This window comes from Cyanistes caeruleus, chromosome 10 (genome assembly GCF_971803275.1).
Source record: "Cyanistes caeruleus chromosome 10, bCyaCae1.hap1.1, whole genome shotgun sequence".
NCBI lineage: Eukaryota > Metazoa > Chordata > Aves > Passeriformes > Paridae > Cyanistes > Cyanistes caeruleus.
The window spans coordinates 6,115,096-6,133,548 of record NC_141710.1 but is presented as its reverse complement, the minus strand read 5'-3'; the positions used below and the strand labels follow the sequence as shown (position 1 = coordinate 6,133,548).

The following is an 18,453-nucleotide window of genomic DNA, read 5'->3' as shown; positions in this document are numbered from 1 at the left end:
CAGCAGCAATATGGGAACTTTTCCACTCAGTTTTTCCAAGGGAATTTTGGCCTTTTCAACTTTCACATAAAACTTTAGGTTATACAAACCAAAAAAATTATCTTGATTAAGGAGCTGAGGGGGAAGGCACCCCTTCTCAAAGTAAGTGTTTGAGGATTTCTCCTTGGCTGCTAAGGGTTTGTGTTGGGTAAAGAAATGCTCCTAACAAACCAGCATTCTTTTCCACATGATCAGAGCCAACCGGCCCCCCTGCAGGCAAAATGACCAATCAAATCAGCTTCAGATGGAAACCAATCCCCCCAGCATATAAACACAGGAATGAGACATACAAACCCATTTTTAAAGGTTTTGGGGTTTGTTGTTTTTTTTTTTTTTAAATCTCTACCAACCACTTGTGGGAAGTTTCTTGCTAGTGCTGGGACCAATACACCAGACCAGAGCAATCCCTCTCCTGGAGCCCAGATTATCCCCTCCTCCTGCACAAAGACCCTCTGAGGACTGGTAAGTACAGAAAAACATCATATTTTTTCCTTCTTTTTTTCTTTTTGTACAATTTTAATGGTTCTGTCACTCTAATCAAAGAAATCAAAATTCTTTTCAGGGCAGAGGGTTTTATTTCTAAAGCTTGCTAAACTAGGTATCACCTTAAACAAATCAGTTGCTGATTTTTCCTCCTCAAAAGGAAAAAAATGCTCTCTCAGGTCAGTCCTAAGAGCACACAGAGCAAAACCACAGTCTTTATGCAGTATTTTTTCAGGAAGTTTTTGAGATAATTGCTGGCAAGGCTGTGTAGACAGGGAGCACTTGCAAGCTCCAGCCACAGCAGCTGGTGTCATGAAATTGGCCAAGAATTATGAAAAAGTCATCCTCACCTTGCTGTACTTAGCATTCAGTTCCATCACAAATTAAAAAAAGCAAGCTTCACATCTTCAAACTTGCTTTTACCATCTCCAATTATATCTCAGACTTCAACAGTTTTCATTCATCTCCCTGTGCTTATGGACATAGCGAGGCAGCATCGCTGTCCAGGACACCACATACGGACATGGAGTGAACACCACCACCCTGCAAAACCTAGCCTTTCTAGGCAAGCCATGGCAAAGTCTCCATCACACAGGGCAGGACTGCTCTTCAAAAACAGCAAGTTCCACAAAAAAAGGCTGGCAGCACACTTCCACTACTGCAGCTTTACATCAAATAAAATCCTCCCTTGTAACTGTCAAATTACACCTCTGTTATTAATATTTAATTCTGCATTTAAGTTTCTTTATAAGGATTTAATATTTACTAGAATATTTTAAAGTCTTTACCAAGACTTTGCTTAAATGTTGCTTTTCTGCTTCTCTAAAACTGGCTAAACTAGTTGGTCCACTCAGGTGCTACTTCAAAATCAAGAATTAGTGTTCATATGGATCCTCAGAGTACTTATGTCAAAATACATTATATATAAAATGGAGCACTATTTAGCATCCCAAAAATCTAGTATATAAGCAGCCTTGTTTTCTGTACTATAAAAGGAGGCATACTCTTCTATTTTACCACCTCTTTTCTTTAAAGTGCATTCTGTAATAAACTGTCACAGAAACTCAAAAGTACGAGCTCTCACATCCTATCCTTTATGACACTTGCTTTGAAAAATGTAACTTGGGGTCAACAAATTCAAGTTTCCATTTTAAAAAGACCTGCTTATAAATGTAAGAAGTCCTAATAATCTAAAAGTAAGAACATACATAAAAGCCATTTCAACAGCATGAAAAATGCCTTTAAAAATTATAATCTTACTTTGTTCTTACTGCAAAGCGCAGAGGCAGCAACAGACCTGCACAATCTCAGCTCAGAGCAGACAAGCTTTAAATCTGAAGCCTGTACACCATCATGTAAACCCAGGCCAAGTAAAGAGGGAACCTACACATCCCCAGAAGGGCATGCCACCACCTGGGTGGCAGAAGTAAATCTTCAAATGATGCTGCAATTATAAGTAGTTTTTGCAGTCACTCCCAGAAAACAACAGGTTCTCAAGACTACTTTCCTGCCAGAATGAAGCAGCACAGCATAAACTGTTACAAATCCCTTCCAAGGTCAATTAGAACAGACTTTGTTAAGACTAGAACCTGGGCAAGTAGAGCAACACTGCAGAAGTCTGCCCTGAACACAACTCCTCACTTGGGCTCCTCAGAAGGTTGCAGATGCATTTGCGTATCGAACTGAGAACAGGCTGGAAGTGTCACTTTGAATGCCTTCAACTGAGAAAGCAAACAAAAATGAAGACAGTGCTGCCAGTGTCTATCCCTCAGAGGAAAGACAGAGAGGACTCTCCCTACCAGAGTCCTAAGAAAAAGCTAAGCAAGAGGAAAGGAAATCAACACGGTGACATGGAATAGGAACACAGTAAAGGCTGTTACGACACAAGGAAGACAACCTCAATCAAAAACGCAGAGCATGGGAGATTGGTGTGCTGGATATCATGAATTTCAGAAATGCAAGCAACATCCTAAATCTGTAATGCAAGGTTTTATTACACATAAATCATTAGTCAGACAGGTCAGTTTAGAGTGTGTCCCACTGCTGAAGAAGGAATCTGTGATTGTTTTAAAAATTAGTACTCAGCATACCTTGATTTGTCTTAGAGAAGTGTATAAAAGAAAGAAGCCAGGATGAGGGACAAGGTGATAAAAAGACTGAAAACCAAAAAAAAACCACTAAGAACTGATAGAAACACTGGTGTTAGTGATAATTCAGCTTTCAAGAGAAGGTAAAGAGGAAGAATTAGACACAGTAAATGTGTGATAAGGTCAGCATGCCAGAAGAGGTTTAGGAAAGGGATTTCTGACAGTTCCTGTCTTTCTAGTCAAGGGCTTTCAGCTAAGAGATAGAGGGACAAGAAACACCCCAAAGCTTCAAAAACTGTGTAAGTCAGGAACCAGGAAAAGCAAAACCAAGCAAATAACGTAAAATAAAGGCTGTTGAGAGAGAATACTGGACAAACATGGATAAGAAACAGTGTGTGTATGTTATAGTGGAGACAAGCATTCTCCAACAAACACAGAATTTTTCTAGTCGAAGTTGAAATGCCTTTCCCAAAACATACACTGATTACTGGGATTAATGTGGAGTCATGAAGGATCATGCCAGGCAGGGGATTCAATCTAGATGGCTCAAATTGTACTCTACAACTTCATTAATTTATCACTAACAAGGAAAGAAGGTATTCATATTTTTTTACTATGGGCAAAGAAAGGAGTAGACAGAAGACGTTAACACTTTTTCAACTTAAAGTCACATCCGCTCTGCCTCTGCCTTTGAGAATACAGAGGACTGATCCTCCAGTCTGGGTAAGTTATTTCCCAATTGCTCTTTTGCCTCTTACTCTCACCCAACTGCACCACTCTCAGAGTTTATTGCAGTTTCTTATCTGATTTTCTCAGTCCAAGATGCTAAAACTTGGGACTCTTAATCCATCATAGCACTTGAAAAAAGTGCTTATCAAAAAAGGGTTTTTGGAACTTAAGCTTACACATTTCTAATGCTCTCCCTGCCACTGAACTACAAAACTAACATTTTCAACAGTCCTAGACTAGAAAAATCAGAGCACTGTACCAGTGCATAACATCGTTAACCTCAGAAGGCAAATTCACCTGCTTGTGAGTCTCAAGGAGCAGAGACACAAGACTGCTCTGAAATGTGCGGCTGTAGGCTGTCTTTCTCAAGTGCCTTCAAAATCTGTCAGGTATCAATCCTGCCCCATTGAAAAAATCCCAAAGAACCTGACTGATTTTTTTCAGAGTTTAAGACATTAAATGATTAATCACTACTGTAAGAAGCTCCTTAATCAACAAATCTGACATCCTACAATGCTGACAACACTTGCTCTAAGTCTGTAGTGTTTAAACACACTGCTTTAGCACCCATATGAAGATCTGAAGCACAGCCAAAAAAAAAAATGTACAATCTTAAGAATGTTTTCCTTTTTTTCTTAATGTACATAACACCACAGGAAAGGCTTCTGTCACCAATCAGTCAGCATCAGAATCATTTTCACAACATGTATTTGTTTTGTAAACCCAAATTACTTAGAGCCTACAAAGTAGATCCTGCCCTCAAAGTACCACAAGAATTAACAGAAAAACACAAGCTTTTGGTTGTGTTTCATTGTTTTGGGTTTTTTGTTGGTTTGCTGGTTAGTTTTGAATGCATGATGCACTCAGAAGCATTTTGTTCAGCAAGTGTTCTCTGTTCAAACAAGGGAGTGTTTCTTTTGAGTACCGCTTACTTTAAGATGATAAAACCAAGGCACTGTTCAGAACTCATTTTCAGCATGGTCCCCATCATCCTTCCCATTCAGGGATGCCCATTTTCCAGCTCCTTCAAGGCCTCCAGAAAGGCTCATCTTAACACAAGCACTGTGTTCCACAGACAAGTCACCAATGATTGGATTACTGAAGCACGTATCATTGCATTCAGGTTACAGTACAGCAAGAGTGAGAACTGCCATTCAGGGAGCTATGCAGCAGACTGAAGAACCAACTCACTGAAGGTGGGGGATCATGCTATAAACTGGATGGACTACAACCAAAATCCTCCAAGACAAGTAGCCTAGTATCATATGCCAGGAGAACTTCACTAAGTGCACTCTAGTCTCTGACACGATGAATGGTTTCAAAATATTCCTCTTGAGAGATGTGAACTGGGAAATTAAAACTAGGGGGAAAACCACTAAATTCTACTCAGGCCATCATCTATCTACTCTTATCTCCCCCTGACTATGGCATGGATAGAAGTAATAGCTGGATGGTTTTGAGAAGCTACAGAAGAAAAACAAAACCTTAACTAAATGGTCACTGTGATGTCAATCTTCATTATCTCAGTAGGCATTAAACACAAGTAAAAGCAAAAGAGAGTGTTCTGTAGTTACTAAAATTTGGTTGAAGATTAAACAAACAGTCATGCAAACTGCTGGTTTATGGGATCAAAGATCACAAGACAAATTTTCACCTACCATAAATTCATTCTGAATTTCAGGATCTTACTTCCAATGCTTTTCAAGAGAAAGCTAAGATGGCACTGTTGGAAGGGAAAAATCCAATTCCTCTACAAAAAAATGTAATAGACTGAAACAGCCATCACTCAAAGTCAAAATTGATAGGAAATCAAAACTAAATACACCATGTATAATTATCATTTGCAGAATTCACAGATTTTTTATTCCTCTGTTGCTCTACAAACAAGCTTCATCACAACCTTCTTTAAACAGGTTGTAGACATCATGAAGTCTTTATTTTACACAAGACTGTACTTAATTTTAATCTGTCCCAGGTCAGCTTTAAACATCCAGAATTTATAAAATGCATGTATTTGAGTGACCACTGTCTTGTCAAAAGACATTCACAAGCTCTGGCAAATTCCACAAGCTTTGAGGTTTAAAAGCAAACAAAAGAGCCTAATATGTCCAATACCTACAGGTATCCATCTGCTTCCCGTATCTGCAATTCCACCTTAATTCCCATATGCTTGCTGTCCTATTTTACTTGGTCACTAATAAAAATTGCACTGCTCGGGCAGACTAGACTGGAAATAATGTCAGAGTGTATTTTCTGTATTGATCTCCTGCCCTCTTTTTACCTGATCCTTACATAAACAGCCTCAGACTTCCAGAAGCAGCTTTGCCCTGAATACTGTAATTCTGTTTAACTGGACATGGTGGGTGCAGACAGCAGACAATTCTTGAGCTAAGAGAGTCAGAAATGGCTAGTAGCTGAAGTACAGCATTCCCCTAAAATGCATAAATATGTTATAGAAATAATATATTAAACATCCTTTCCTTAGTATAATACTACTGTTAATAGTATTCATAATAGTATTGGTAAATTATTATACTCCGCTCAAAAGAAGTTACAATATCAGATATAATCAGCAAAATTCAGTTTCTCTTCACACACAATATGCCTAATCCCATCCCACTCACCCATAGAGAATTAAAGCATGTGACTCCAATGTAAATTTAGGAAGGTATGAAATTTATATTTAAATAACTAAGCAGGGAAAATTTGAGTAGTAGTCAGATTTTTAGACCTAATCTTTTTTAGCGAAGTATTACCACAAACAGTGGTAAATTCCTCTCCAGGCACCTGACTTAATCTTCTCTGGATTGCAATGTATAAGCCCTCCTTTGTTGGCTGCAGTATTTCTACCCCTGCTGATGTGTCAGAAGCTGTGAACATTAGGCAAAATACAAATATGTGGCACTGTATCACCTTTTTTCCTTTCTTCTCCTTTCTAGAAGATGACAACAGATACAATAGAGAGCAATAACACCAAATCCAGCGCTCCTCTCTTGACTCAGAAATACCTGAGGCTGGTGACCAAGGATGGGCACAGCACGTTCCAAATGGCTGGTGCCCAAGGCAGAGGTGTGGCGTACCTCCGAGATGTGTGGGGGATACTCATGGACATGCGCTGGAGGTGGATGATGCTCGTCTTCTCAGCTTCCTTTGTCATTCACTGGCTGGTCTTTGCAGTGCTCTGGTATCTGCTGGCTGAGATGAATGGGGACCTGGAGCTGGACCACGATGCTCCACCTGACAACCACACTATATGTGTGAAGTACATCACCAGTTTTACAGCTGCCTTCTCCTTCTCCCTGGAGACACAACTCACGATTGGCTATGGCACCATGTTCCCAAGTGGGGATTGTCCCAGTGCTATTGCACTGCTGGCAATTCAGATGGTCCTAGGGCTCATGCTAGAAGCCTTCCTCACAGGTAATCCTTCCTACTGCATCTTTTACACAATTGTTACAGGTGTAACAATTAGTTTTAAGAATAGAGTTAGAAATAAATACTGTTCATTCTGATATATGAAAGAACAATTAGCCACTACAAGGATGACAAGATTTCAGCTATGTAGTATTAAAATTTAAACACCTCTAATCATCAAAAGACAAATTAGGTGCTATCAATATCTGGATTTAATAATTTCACCATTCATTAGAAAATACTTGTGGCAGATCACGGCATATCACTTTCAATCATTTATTTCTTATACCATTCTCTCTCTCAGCTATTACCATATAATTGCAGTGTTTAAAGTCAATTTTTTTTTCTTTACTTTTAAGGTATACTTTTGTCTGAGCTATCTTCATTGATCTTTAACTCAGTGTTTATGTATTCCTCAGTAGCCATTGTAATGAAAGTTTTTACAATGTCACAGCTATTTTGAGGTAATTTAAGTTATTTAAAATATTCATGTTTAAAGTAATTCAAAATAATTTGAAAATACACAGGTTAGTTTACTGTATATTAGAAAGAGCTTTGACAATGTAACATACTAAGATACATTCAAATTACCAATTACAGTACATGGGGCAAGCTAACAGCCTCCTTGCAGCTACAGTTAACTTCCAAACATTAATAAGTGAACACAATTTAGAAAAATAAGCATTTCAGGAAAGCTACACCTTTTTGAAAAAAAGCAGATTAGTACAGTGTCAACCTAACAGTTTTCAAATACGGTCTTTCCAGCCTCAGCCTGCTTTTGCTCCCTTGGAGCCCCTGCAGGGAACCAGCCCAGGTCCTGTGCTCACGCTGAGTTTGCTTTCTTCTGCTCCAGGTGCTTTTGTGGCCAAGATTGCGCGCCCAAAGAACCGGGCACTCTCCATCCGCTTCTCACGCTTCGCCGTGGTCACACACCCCGAGGGGAAGCCACACCTCATGTTCCAGGTGGCCAACACTCGCTCCAGCCCCCTAACCAGCGTCCAGATCTCTGCTATACTTTACCAAGAACAAGAGAGTGGGCAGCTGCACCAAACTAGCATTGACTTCCACCTGGACAGCATCACTGCAGATGAGTGCCCTTTTTTCATTTTCCCACTGACCTACTACCACTCCATCACTGCAGCCAGCCCACTGGCTGCCCTCCTTCAAAGAGAAGCTCCTCACCATTTTGAGCTGGTCGTCTTCCTGTCAGCTGTGCAGGAGGGCACAGGAGAAACATGTCAGAGGAGAACATCCTACCTCTCGTCAGAGATCCTGGTGTACCACCGCTTTGCCTCCCTGCTAGCCCGCAATGCCAAAGGTGAATACCAGATCAAGATGGAGAATTTTGACAAGACTATTCCTGAGCTCCCAGCTGCAGCTGACTCAAAGAGTCCAAAAAGGACTGACAAGGAGATCCGCATCAATGGACAGCATACCGACAGCTTCCAGCTCTCTGAGACTGGCCTCACAGAGTAGAATTAATTGACCTTGAACTTTGTGCTTTTTTAATTATTATTACATTAAACTTGCGGGTTCCACTTAAAAACTCACTTCCTTGCCTGCCCTGCCATCTTCTAGTGATCTCTCTTGCAGTCCCATCCTTTTCATTACAACGTGAGATACAGAGTGAAGAGAACTCGTGTGCCCACTGAGGAGGCACTGCATTAACCATCCAGGTTGAAGTCAGGTGCATCACTCACAGTACTAATTCTTGGGAAATTAGAAGAGCTATCTGCTGAATTCACCAGACTACGATTAAAGCCACATTGACCCTGAAAGGAGAGATCTTCAAAATTCCCAAAGGTGACCAAAGTCATAATTAACCAGCTTGTGAAAAAATGGACAACAAAACAAATGGAGAAAATAATATGGGGTCATTCAGTAAACACATGAATTCTGGTATAAGTAACTCTGCTCATCCAAGAGCCTAGCTTTTCTATTCTCTTAACTCTTTGGGAATACAGACTTTCATCATTTTTCAGATGGCTGATAGTCCTGCCAACCTCTCATGACCGTGCACAGCACTCCAGCTGTGCTTACTAAGCAAAATTGTACATACTAAGTGCAGTTCCTCATTCTGCTAAATAAGAGAACATCTCACTCCCAGACAGGTCTATGAAGACACTATCCAAAAATCTGGTTGTATATGACAAATACTGCAATAGAAATTTTTTCTTATTTGAAAACACTGAATAAATTCAGCAGTGGGGAAAAAAAAAAAAAAGACCGCTTCTAATGAATTAATGTGGAGGGTTTTTGTAAAGCTCCATACATTCCACATGTTTTCACCTTTGCATTGCTTGTCTCAAGTATATCTGACTCAGAAGGATGCACTATATATATGAGAAGTAGAACTGCATCCATTGATATTTTATGCTTTCTAACATCAATCTTTGCCTGTACACACCGCACAAAAAATATTTAGAGACACTTGAATCAATTTTGAAATAAAAAATTAAAACAAACTATATATGAGACTTCTGTATTTAAGTGCCTCATAAACCTTCTGCAACTAAGATGCCATTCTAAAGCTCCTAAATAATTTAAGATGCTAAAGGAAAAACACAGTGATGGATAACTATTTCCAAGCCCTTAAAAAAAGCATTGCCTATTAAGGGTTCATACCTGAACACTCAAGTAAAATTAAAGTTACCTTTCAAAGGTAAAATACTTTTCCCAGAAACCCAGATGGCATAAATAGCAACTTTTATTGACAACACCGTAAGACACTAGCAAATACACTTCCTCTTAACTTCACCCCAGTGGTCAGCAGCAGGAAAAATGGTCTCAAGCAATCTGATGAGGTAGCTTAAACTGAATTCTCAAGTCACAAAACTGTTCACTGAAGTGTGTTCATAATCCAAACAGGGTAGGCAAAAAAGCTACTTTGGTTCAGGGTTTGGGAAAATGGAGAGCCACCCCACAGAAGCATTCCACACACAGTTGGGGAATGAGGTAGAAGGGCCGCATTTTTGCTCCAACTGAGCTCTCATTCCAAAATAGTTCAAGTGCTGCCTTCCCCCATTGCAGACTTCAGATTTATCACAGACACTCCCAAAATCTTTTTTGTACTGAATTCTATGGACAAGCATTCATGACTATGGTGGAGCTTGGAGAGCAGCACTATCAAGTTATACTGCCTTCATCCCTTTTCATTACAGTTTGTTTAGTTGTCTATTCATACACAGTTTAAAGAGCCCTTTTCCACCCATGTGTCAACACCAATAATTTTTAATTATTTCTTGCATTTTTTCCACATTCTCTGTCAGTGTAAGACATTGATAAGAGTCCTACAAATTAAAAACTACTGCAAGACCAGGAGAACAGACTACCATATAAATGCTGAAATAGGGCAGCATTCTGTGTGAGGTACTGAGTATTCTGTTTGACAGTATTCTGGGTGAGGCATTTTTTTTCCCCATACATCACATGGGACTATAATCTCATGATTTAGAGCCACAGTTATACAAAGCTATTTCTAATTTCAATTCTCATCTAATAAAAGGTGAGCTGTTTTGATTTCTACATGACTTGATACTTTATAGTTGTCCTGGTTTTAAAATAATTCTCTTTATAGTTTTGGTTTAAAAGGGAGTAAAACAGCAAGTATAAAGAAAAAATGTGTTGTTAGTACATGCTAAATGCAATCTTCAAATATTAGATTTTGGAATGCAAAGCTGAATGATACTGTAGAAGCAAATCAGACAAAGAACTGTGCAGTTACTTCACAACAAGGGCAGAAAATACATTAAAGTTGCTTTTACAGCTCCAGAGAAGTGGTGAATCATGGATGTCTGAAAGTACTGGAAATATGCTATGGTCCAAATTGGAGTAGAAGCCTAGGAAAATTGCTAATGGATTCTGATGCACCAACTCCATGCTTTAACACAGTAAGAGCAAACTGGTGATGAACCTTCTGTGAATGCGCCTCCTGCAAGCAAGGCATGGCAGGAGAACAAGACAAGCAGAGTGAGGGAAAGTACAATTAAAAGAAATTCAACATCCTTTTTATAGGAACTTGAACACACCTTTTATATTCAAGTCTTCTGAACCTAACCAAAACCCACACATTAAACTAAACTCAACCAGGTTCTACAACTTACTAACTTACTAACAATTTTTCATAACATACAATTACATAACAATTATTCACTTCAGTTTGTAACTGCTGGTAACTAATCAAATCCCTTCATCTACTAAGCTGGTATTAGTCAGGTGGCTGCACAGAAAATTAAGCAGCTTTTGTGAAGAGACAGACATGTGCAAGAAAGCAACTTGCTCATTTTCTTTGCTAATGGCCTCAGCCTTCCAGAAACAATCTGGGTTCTAAATGAAGTCTGTCAAAACTGTGACAATCTGCAACAGAAACTTGCAAATACTTTGTGCATCTTCAATCTGCATGCTGAAACCAGGAACAGATACTGCTTATGCTGAGAATCAGTCAAATGTGACATTTCAAACTGTTGTGACCACTTAAAAAGCAATCATTAATTTTTAAGAACAGCATACTGATCATATTTGAGAAGAAGTTGTTAAATTTCTATTACTTTTTTAATCTCTTTGATTTTTAATTGAGGGTTCTTGCAGTGTTCTCCATTACAAATATACATAAATGTTTAAAACATTTGATCTCTTAATAATTCTCTAATGGGATCATCCACAACAAAGAACATGAAAAAGTTGGCAACTCAGTAAATTATGAAATCTGAATCCAAGGCCCTATGAAACAGCAAGGAAAAACTGAAGTATGGTAAAATTGTAGAATAAAATCCTAAACTAAGGAGTTTAACCAAGGAAACAGAAACCAGTTCAGGCATCAGGTAAAGCGTGTGATCCTGAATTATAATCTGTATGTCAATGTCCTTTCCTTTCTGCTTCCATAGCTCTGTGTGGATACTAGTGCTTGCTATTAACCTGGGACTTCTTTTGGCACATCTGTATCCTTCTCTCACACTCAAAATATTTTGTCATTGGGAAGCCACTACATAACAGTAACTACTTGTAATTAACCAAGGCTTGAGTCAGAATCGACCAACACTTTCTGACAATATTTCTGTGCTCTCCACCTTATCTGTCTTTGGAAGTAAAGGGGAGAGAAATGGTCTTCCCACCTACTGCAACATTAACCTCTAACATAGCAATGCCATAGTTAAAACAGTATTTTTATAACGAAACTTCAGAAAGATTGAAGGTCTTTTGCCTCATACTGACTAGCAGAGAAATACAAGAGATTAAAGAATTGCAATTAGGTACTCAAAAAGCTTCATAATTTGAGAATAAGCACTTCATCTCTCACAATGAGCTTCCAACAAATTGCATCAAGGACACCATCTTCCCTAGGGAACAGTTCATGGAAGAAGATGCATTCAATAGCCCTGATCACTAGCAGTTGCTATAAACACAAAATGCTCTACACTAGCTGCAGATTATCCTCTGGCAGAAGTCAACTTCTATAAGGACATTTTGCACTCTGTAAATTGTCCTCAATTTCAACTGAGAAATACATCTGATCCTATACCAATATGTAATATTTTTTTCCATCTTTATCAGAAATGTGGTGTATTCTATAGCCTGAAACTGGAATAGCTGTATTTCTAATCACAACATCAAGGAGCTAAATAAATAAATCAACTGTAGTAGATACTACCTCTACATCCATTTTTCTTTTGTAAAAGATGAAGTCTTGAAATCTCAGTAGTACTTACTTTATCCTATTTTCATTTTTTCTTTAAAAATTTCTAAATATAAAGATGCACAGAAAGTTTGAAGTGTCACTACTGACATTTAAAACTGCTCAATCTCTGACCAGTATCAAATTATTTTGATAATTTGTGCAGAATATAATGTGGAAAACATACACATGTTAATTTTGTGTCAACATTCAACTTAACAAGCAGAAAAAAAATAGTACTCTTTAGAAGCTGTGAGTATCAATTCCTATACAGAGAGAAGACTGGAAGGGCTTTGAAAGAAAACTCCTATGGCATGTGTCAGCATGATAACACAAAATTATAAATATGGCAATTTATGCTACTCTTAATGCAATACTAACAGCTACACAGGGATTAAAATACATTCCTGTTAACTTCTAATTGCAATTAGATCTCCTTGGGTTTGTCTTTAAATTCAACCTGCAATTATCTCTTCTAATCTATGCTTTCTCAGCATATTACCAAGGAAGATATGAAGCCAAAACTCCTTTAGCAAAGCCAAAGATTCCTTGGGTCCTAAATAGAGAAGACACATCATCAGTAAGCTCTTACTAGTAGAAAACTTCTCAGCAGGCACAGATGTGCTCCATGCACATGGAAACATGCCATGGAGAAAGAGAATGGGCGTACCAAAGAACAAGCAACAGATGAGCTCACACAGCAAAAGTCACTGAAGCTCCCAGATAGCCAGAGCTGCCCCAATGTTCTCACCACCCTTAGAATGTCTGTTTCATCTTCAAGATGACAAACCCATTCCAACTCAATTTTGGTTGGATGTTCAGATGTATTGGGCCACAATTAAAGAACATCTAAGCCAGTATGAAGCATTTCAGAACCAGAATAGTGGAGGAACAAGAGACAGAAGAGCAGATAACCAGACTGAACAGGAGGTTCAGATGATGACTTAACTAATTTGATCAACAGTAAATCCATCAGCATGGGAACCTCAGGACACTGCTGGGATCTCTCTCACACTAGTAAGCGTTCAAAAAAATTAAAGTTCAAATGGTCAAGAAGTCCTGAGTACCAAAACAGCCCACACCAGGAATGTTTAAAGCTGCACTGATTAAAGGCGTATTACCACAGCACGCCTGTTCATCAGCAAAGGCTTCTTTCACAGAGGTATAGGAACTTAGTTCCAGTTGTAGACATCACAACTTAAATAAGCAGAACCTTCTTACTCCACATGTTTCTTATCTACTACATTTAATACTAAGAACAACACAAAGTAGGAGAAACAGCACTTTGAGAACACACTTAGCAACCTGGCACATGAATCTTGTATCAATAATATACCTGGAGCAATAAGAAAAGTTGATATTTGTACAGGTCCCTTCCCCCAAACACACCCTGCTCCTCCCTCCCATTTTCTGCCCACACAGTAACAAAACCATACCTGGATCTTTTCGCCCTGGTTTTTCAAAGCGTCTGTCTCCCCTAGAAAGGCAGAATAGAAGTTTCAAATAAGGGTTTGGAACTACTCCAAAAACTCATTTTAGGCATAGGTTTTGTAGGTTTTCTTTACTTGGTGGGAACTTTTTTAAAATTGGAGCTTGATGGACAGTACCTTTAGAGGTCCAAGTGACAACTGAAATTTTCAGGAGCATCAGTACACACACGGCCCTTGGGAACTGGGTATGTTTTCAAATGTGCCCCTAAGTACTGAACAATGTCAAGACTAAAACTGAAGCAAATCCTTAGCACCAGCACTTCCACTGCAACTGTTGTAATTTATGTTCTCTTAAAGTAGTTTGCTCCTTCTTCCCAGGAACTCGGCAGAAAAATTCTTTACAAGAAATGTTCTTTTACTTTCTCCAGAGCCTCAAGAAACATTACTGTGTTAGATTCCATCTTAGAAATTCAGACACTTTACTCATAGATATAACTAATTACCTTTCCTAAAGTGTTTTTATGAAGTCAAAAGGCACAAATGGAAGCTGAACAGATGCGTGTAAAAAACTTTAAGGGCTAGAGTTCTGTTACCTTTCCTCCCAACTCTGTGATCTGTGCATTTCCCTGCCCCCTCCTCGCCCAAATCCACCCTCCACTTCATCAAAACTTCTTTGGTAGAAACCGCTTTCTCCTCGGCCTCTGCCTGAAAAGACAAAAAACACAAGTGTTTGTATAAATAATAATAGAAGTTGAAAGAATCAGGTAGGTTTCCCTTTCCTGGTGTCCCTGAGAACTAATCTTGCAGTCTTAAGCCCCAGTGAAATTATCTGGGACAAAAGGAAAAAGGAACGACTGAAGGAAGAGTCTTATGCAAAAATTCTTATCAAGAAGTGCAAGACCAGACAGAACAAGCAAACAATTCTGAAATAAATATGATGCAGAAAAACACAGATACTTACCCAAGAGAAATTACCAAGTAAAGTATGCATTGTTCACACAACATCCACATTACACGTGTGCTTCACACACAAAAGTCAGATTACTTTTAACAGCAAACTCCAGTATAATGGCACTGCACTGTGGATGTGCTCCTAATTATTGCTGTCAAAGGTCATATAGGAGAAGGAAGCATCACCACTATTAAGCTCTAGTGACTGCCAGCAAAAATCTCCCCCAGAATCAGTGGGAAGAAAGAAGGATCACAGGATGGCTATAGGCAGGTCAGAATGAAGAACATTAGCCCTAGATTAAAAATGATCCTATTGACCTTTTCAGCAAATGATTCTCTATAGGCAGATGTGAAGTACCAAGCTTTAAGCCAAAAAGATGCAGACATATCCTCAAGCAAATCATGGCAAAGCACATCTTCAGGGCTTGAGAAGGCATAGGGTGTTCGGGTAAAAGACACCAAGCCCCACAGACCAAAAAAAAACCAACACCCACATATATCCCCAGCCCTTCAAAACAACTTCCAGCACTGTTAGATTAATGGCTGGGGTGAAGTTTCCAGATCTACAAAAGATAAACACTGCTTCACACAGTGCTCTAGCAGAAGAAATAGCAGGTTTCTAATCAGCTAATTTACCATTTCAAGATCTCATGGGAAGAAGATGAACAAATGGAACCTTTATCAGCTAGTTGTCAGGATAATGCCTTGCCTACATATATGTGCAGTCTCTACAGTCAACTTCTAGAACCTAAAAAGCACCTGGTAACACGAATTCTGGGCTGGGTGAGTATTTCAATCATCAATCTTTTCATATTTCTCTCCTCCTGGCTTCAAAGAAAAAAACACCTCAAAGCACGAGATGTAAACCTGGCCAGGGATCTGCAGGAGTAAGACAGAATGACCAAATGAAACAGGACACAAACACCTTAAGAATGGACGGCAGTTCTTATAGTCTTCTGAAGAAAGTAGTAATAAAAAGCCTCTACATTTAAAATCTAAAGACACCTGGAAGCATCAAGGAATCATACCATGTTTCAGGATCTTATGACTAGAAAAATTTGAAATAAACGAGACAGTTGCAACAGTTTCTCTACTATTCTATACCAAATCTCTTAGAAGGGGTAGCAGAAGAAAAGGGCAGAAAGTTGCTTTTCAGGCAGAGAAAAAGAAAAGTGATCCACAGATAATCCAGTCGGGGTCTTTAAATACACAACTGCCTTTGTATCAGGCAGAACAGGTTGCAGGGTATATAAGGAACAATTTTAACATCCTGTTTAGAGACACCTATTCTGGTTTATCACCAGCAAAGCTGATCAGTAGCAGATCTCCCAGAATCACAGAGATGCAGCCTTCCTTACCACAGAGTTTTGAGGATGCTTAAGTTCAGATGAAAACTGGACAAACTCAAAAAAGATGAGCAAAATTCCTTAACAGAGACCACAACTGGTTCAGGAAATATGCTGAGCTGCAAACACCTGTCAGCTAAGCCTCTTCACCTTTGTGTTTTTCTCAGTCCTTACTCTCTTGCCAAGATGCCCTCTTTTGGCTGTTGCTACATAATGGACACTATGGAGTTGAGCACACCTATGCCATAGTCACTGTAGCTGTTTTTACACAAACTCAGGGGCAGGCAGAGGAGATGACTGAGCATTTAAGGTAAGAGAAGAGAAATGAGCATCAGACCTATGAGAGTTTTTAGGAACACCTTCGCTATGGCAAGTCTGATACTACAAGGTTGACCATAGTCACAAGTGTAAAACAAGCTGCAAAGGCAAGAAACAGGAAGAGGTGATACAACATCAAAAATAGCATGGTATTTATCCAGTTAAAGCATTGTGAGTCCCCAAAAATCCTGGAAAAGGACTCCAAGTTTTTATTCTTCACAAATAAAAGCCAGAAAAGTTTCAGCAGCTCATGCAATAGCAATCTTTGCCTAATTTATTCACTACAGGAAAGCTCTCTTCCTTCCTCTCACAAGAGATAATAAAACAAAAGTAGTTCATAGAGTCAAAACAGAACAAAGGCACTGACTCATCTCCTGACTCTGAGGTAGCAGAGGTGGTAATTGCATACATTTTCCCAACAAAAACAAAGCATGCTTGTACAGTGAGCAGCAGCATGCAGTGCTCCCCTTGCAGGGTGAGCAAGGGTGAGCGCATGCTGCCTGCTGGGAGGAGACACACACTACCACAGCCAGAGTGCTGGTGAAATGTCCCATATCACCAGCAAATAAAGCAAGTATCCTGAACAAAAGCAAGAATCAGTTGTTTTACCAGCAGCATGGCTTATGGCCATTTAAAAGTGTGTGAAATCACAGCCTGAAAAACCTCCCCCAACTCACCACTCCCGTATTGTGGCCAATAGTCACCAAATGGTCTATATTAAAAGATAACCTTACAAAATGTCTAAACAATTGATCTTAGGCATTCAGGTTAAGGCTGCCTGTGGGGTCACAGCACTCAGCTGCTGTGACACCCCATAATACAGGACAGGACTGCTGAAGACACCTCTGCCCTGGCTGTGTTGCCACCCCATCCATGTGTAGAAACAACATGGGCCCATCCATCAGTGCCAAGCAGAAGTGCATGTGCAGCCCCAGAAGACACCAAGCAGACCACAGTGTAGGAAGCATCAAACAGATCCTATCAAGCCACAGAAGAGAAGCAGCCAGTCAAGGGAAATTGTGGTGTGCAAAGTCAGTCATCCAGCAACTACTGTGTGGGTGGGGGGTCGGACCTGAAAGTGCACACTAAGGCACAGCTAATGCTGGTCACAGAATGCACAAGAAATGTCTGCAGAGAGGATAAAACATGTGTAAGCACACCATTTGACATTCTGCTTCTGAACTCCTTGGCTTATTTTAAATAGAATGCCACTTGTGAAAAAAAAATACCTGGCACACAAGCAGCAGACTAAGTGCATATGTTGCACAAAGTACTGAATGCAAACTCAATAAATGCCAGTAAACCTTTCCATTTAATAATGGAGTGGAACAAATGTGTAATTTGTATTTCAATAATTTCTCAAAAACCTCAGGATGAGGACATCAACCCACTGGACAGTGCAATTAGAACAGCTAAGTCTCTAACCTGAAAAATAGACAAGTTTGAATTTAAGTAAAAATATAAGACACAAGCAAGAAAAGAAGCAGCACAAATTGTCATTCTAATTGTCATTACAAAAAAAAACCAAAAACAAAACCCCACAGAATGCAAGAAGCAAATTCATGAAATTACAGTATAACTGGAGTTCAGGATCTACAATCACAACCATAATACTGTTTGGGAAAAATGGAATAACTATAGTGCAACTAATCCTATTTAGATATGCGAACATTACACTTTCACGCCACTGACACACTTTCCAACAGCAGCAAAAACAGCTTACAAAGGGCAAAGAGGGTGGGTGGGGAAAGAGCTCTAACAGGAAGCAAAGGACCCTTCTTAACAGTCTTAACCAAAAGGGAGAACAGCTACAAAACAAGGTGTCTGTAAGCTTACAGCCCATTCCAGGGACTATTTAAATCTCTCCTCATCTGAGGCTCTTATTCATGAATGTTGACATTCCAGTCCTGCCAGCACAAAACACAGGGCTTAATGGCACACCACAGGGAGCTCCCAGGAAAACAAGTCAATTAGAAAAGAGTCAC

General features: G+C 39.4%; 2 protein-coding genes across 35 annotated transcripts in view; one reads left to right on the top strand and one right to left on the bottom strand.

Annotated features, from left to right (window-relative positions):
- GIGYF2 (GRB10 interacting GYF protein 2) overlaps window positions 1-18,453 on the bottom strand; it is a 73,018-nt gene that overhangs the window by 31,875 nt on the left and 22,690 nt on the right. For 27 of the 33 annotated variants that reach the window (XM_086844445.1, XM_086844446.1, XM_086844447.1 and 24 more), the window contains 2 exons: window positions 14,447-14,558; window positions 13,860-13,900 (listed from right to left, as the gene is read on the bottom strand). The exons of the other annotated variants lie outside the window; for them this stretch is intronic. In XM_086844445.1, the coding sequence (XP_086700571.1) occupies window positions 13,860-13,900; window positions 14,447-14,558 (153 nt within the window). The remainder of the gene's footprint in view (window positions 1-13,859; window positions 13,901-14,446; window positions 14,559-18,453) is intronic. 33 annotated transcript variants of the gene reach the window in all.
- Window positions 465-9,217, top strand: KCNJ13 (potassium inwardly rectifying channel subfamily J member 13). 2 transcript variants are annotated; one of them, XM_023933394.2, is made up of 3 exons: window positions 465-501; window positions 6,278-6,758; window positions 7,606-8,283. In XM_023933394.2, the coding sequence occupies exons 2-3, from the start codon at window positions 6,281-6,283 to the stop codon at window positions 8,226-8,228; spliced, it is 1,101 nt and encodes a 366-aa protein (XP_023789162.1). In that variant the 5' UTR covers window positions 465-501; window positions 6,278-6,280; the 3' UTR covers window positions 8,229-8,283. The 2 variants fall into 2 exon arrangements, with proteins under 2 accessions (XP_023789162.1, XP_086700687.1); XM_086844561.1 differs by lacking the exon at window positions 465-501 and having other exon boundaries at window positions 530-6,758; window positions 7,606-9,217.

What these genes read in the sequence shown, in the direction of transcription:
- KCNJ13 (XM_086844561.1), top strand. Translation starts at nt 6,281, where the DNA reads ATGACAACAGATACAATAGAGAGCAATAACACCAAATCCAGCGCTCCT. An exon ending in GCTAGAAGCCTTCCTCACAG is followed by an intron (nt 6,759 to 7,605) that starts GTAATCCTTCCT and finishes CTTCTGCTCCAG; the next exon opens with GTGCTTTTGTGGCCAAGATT.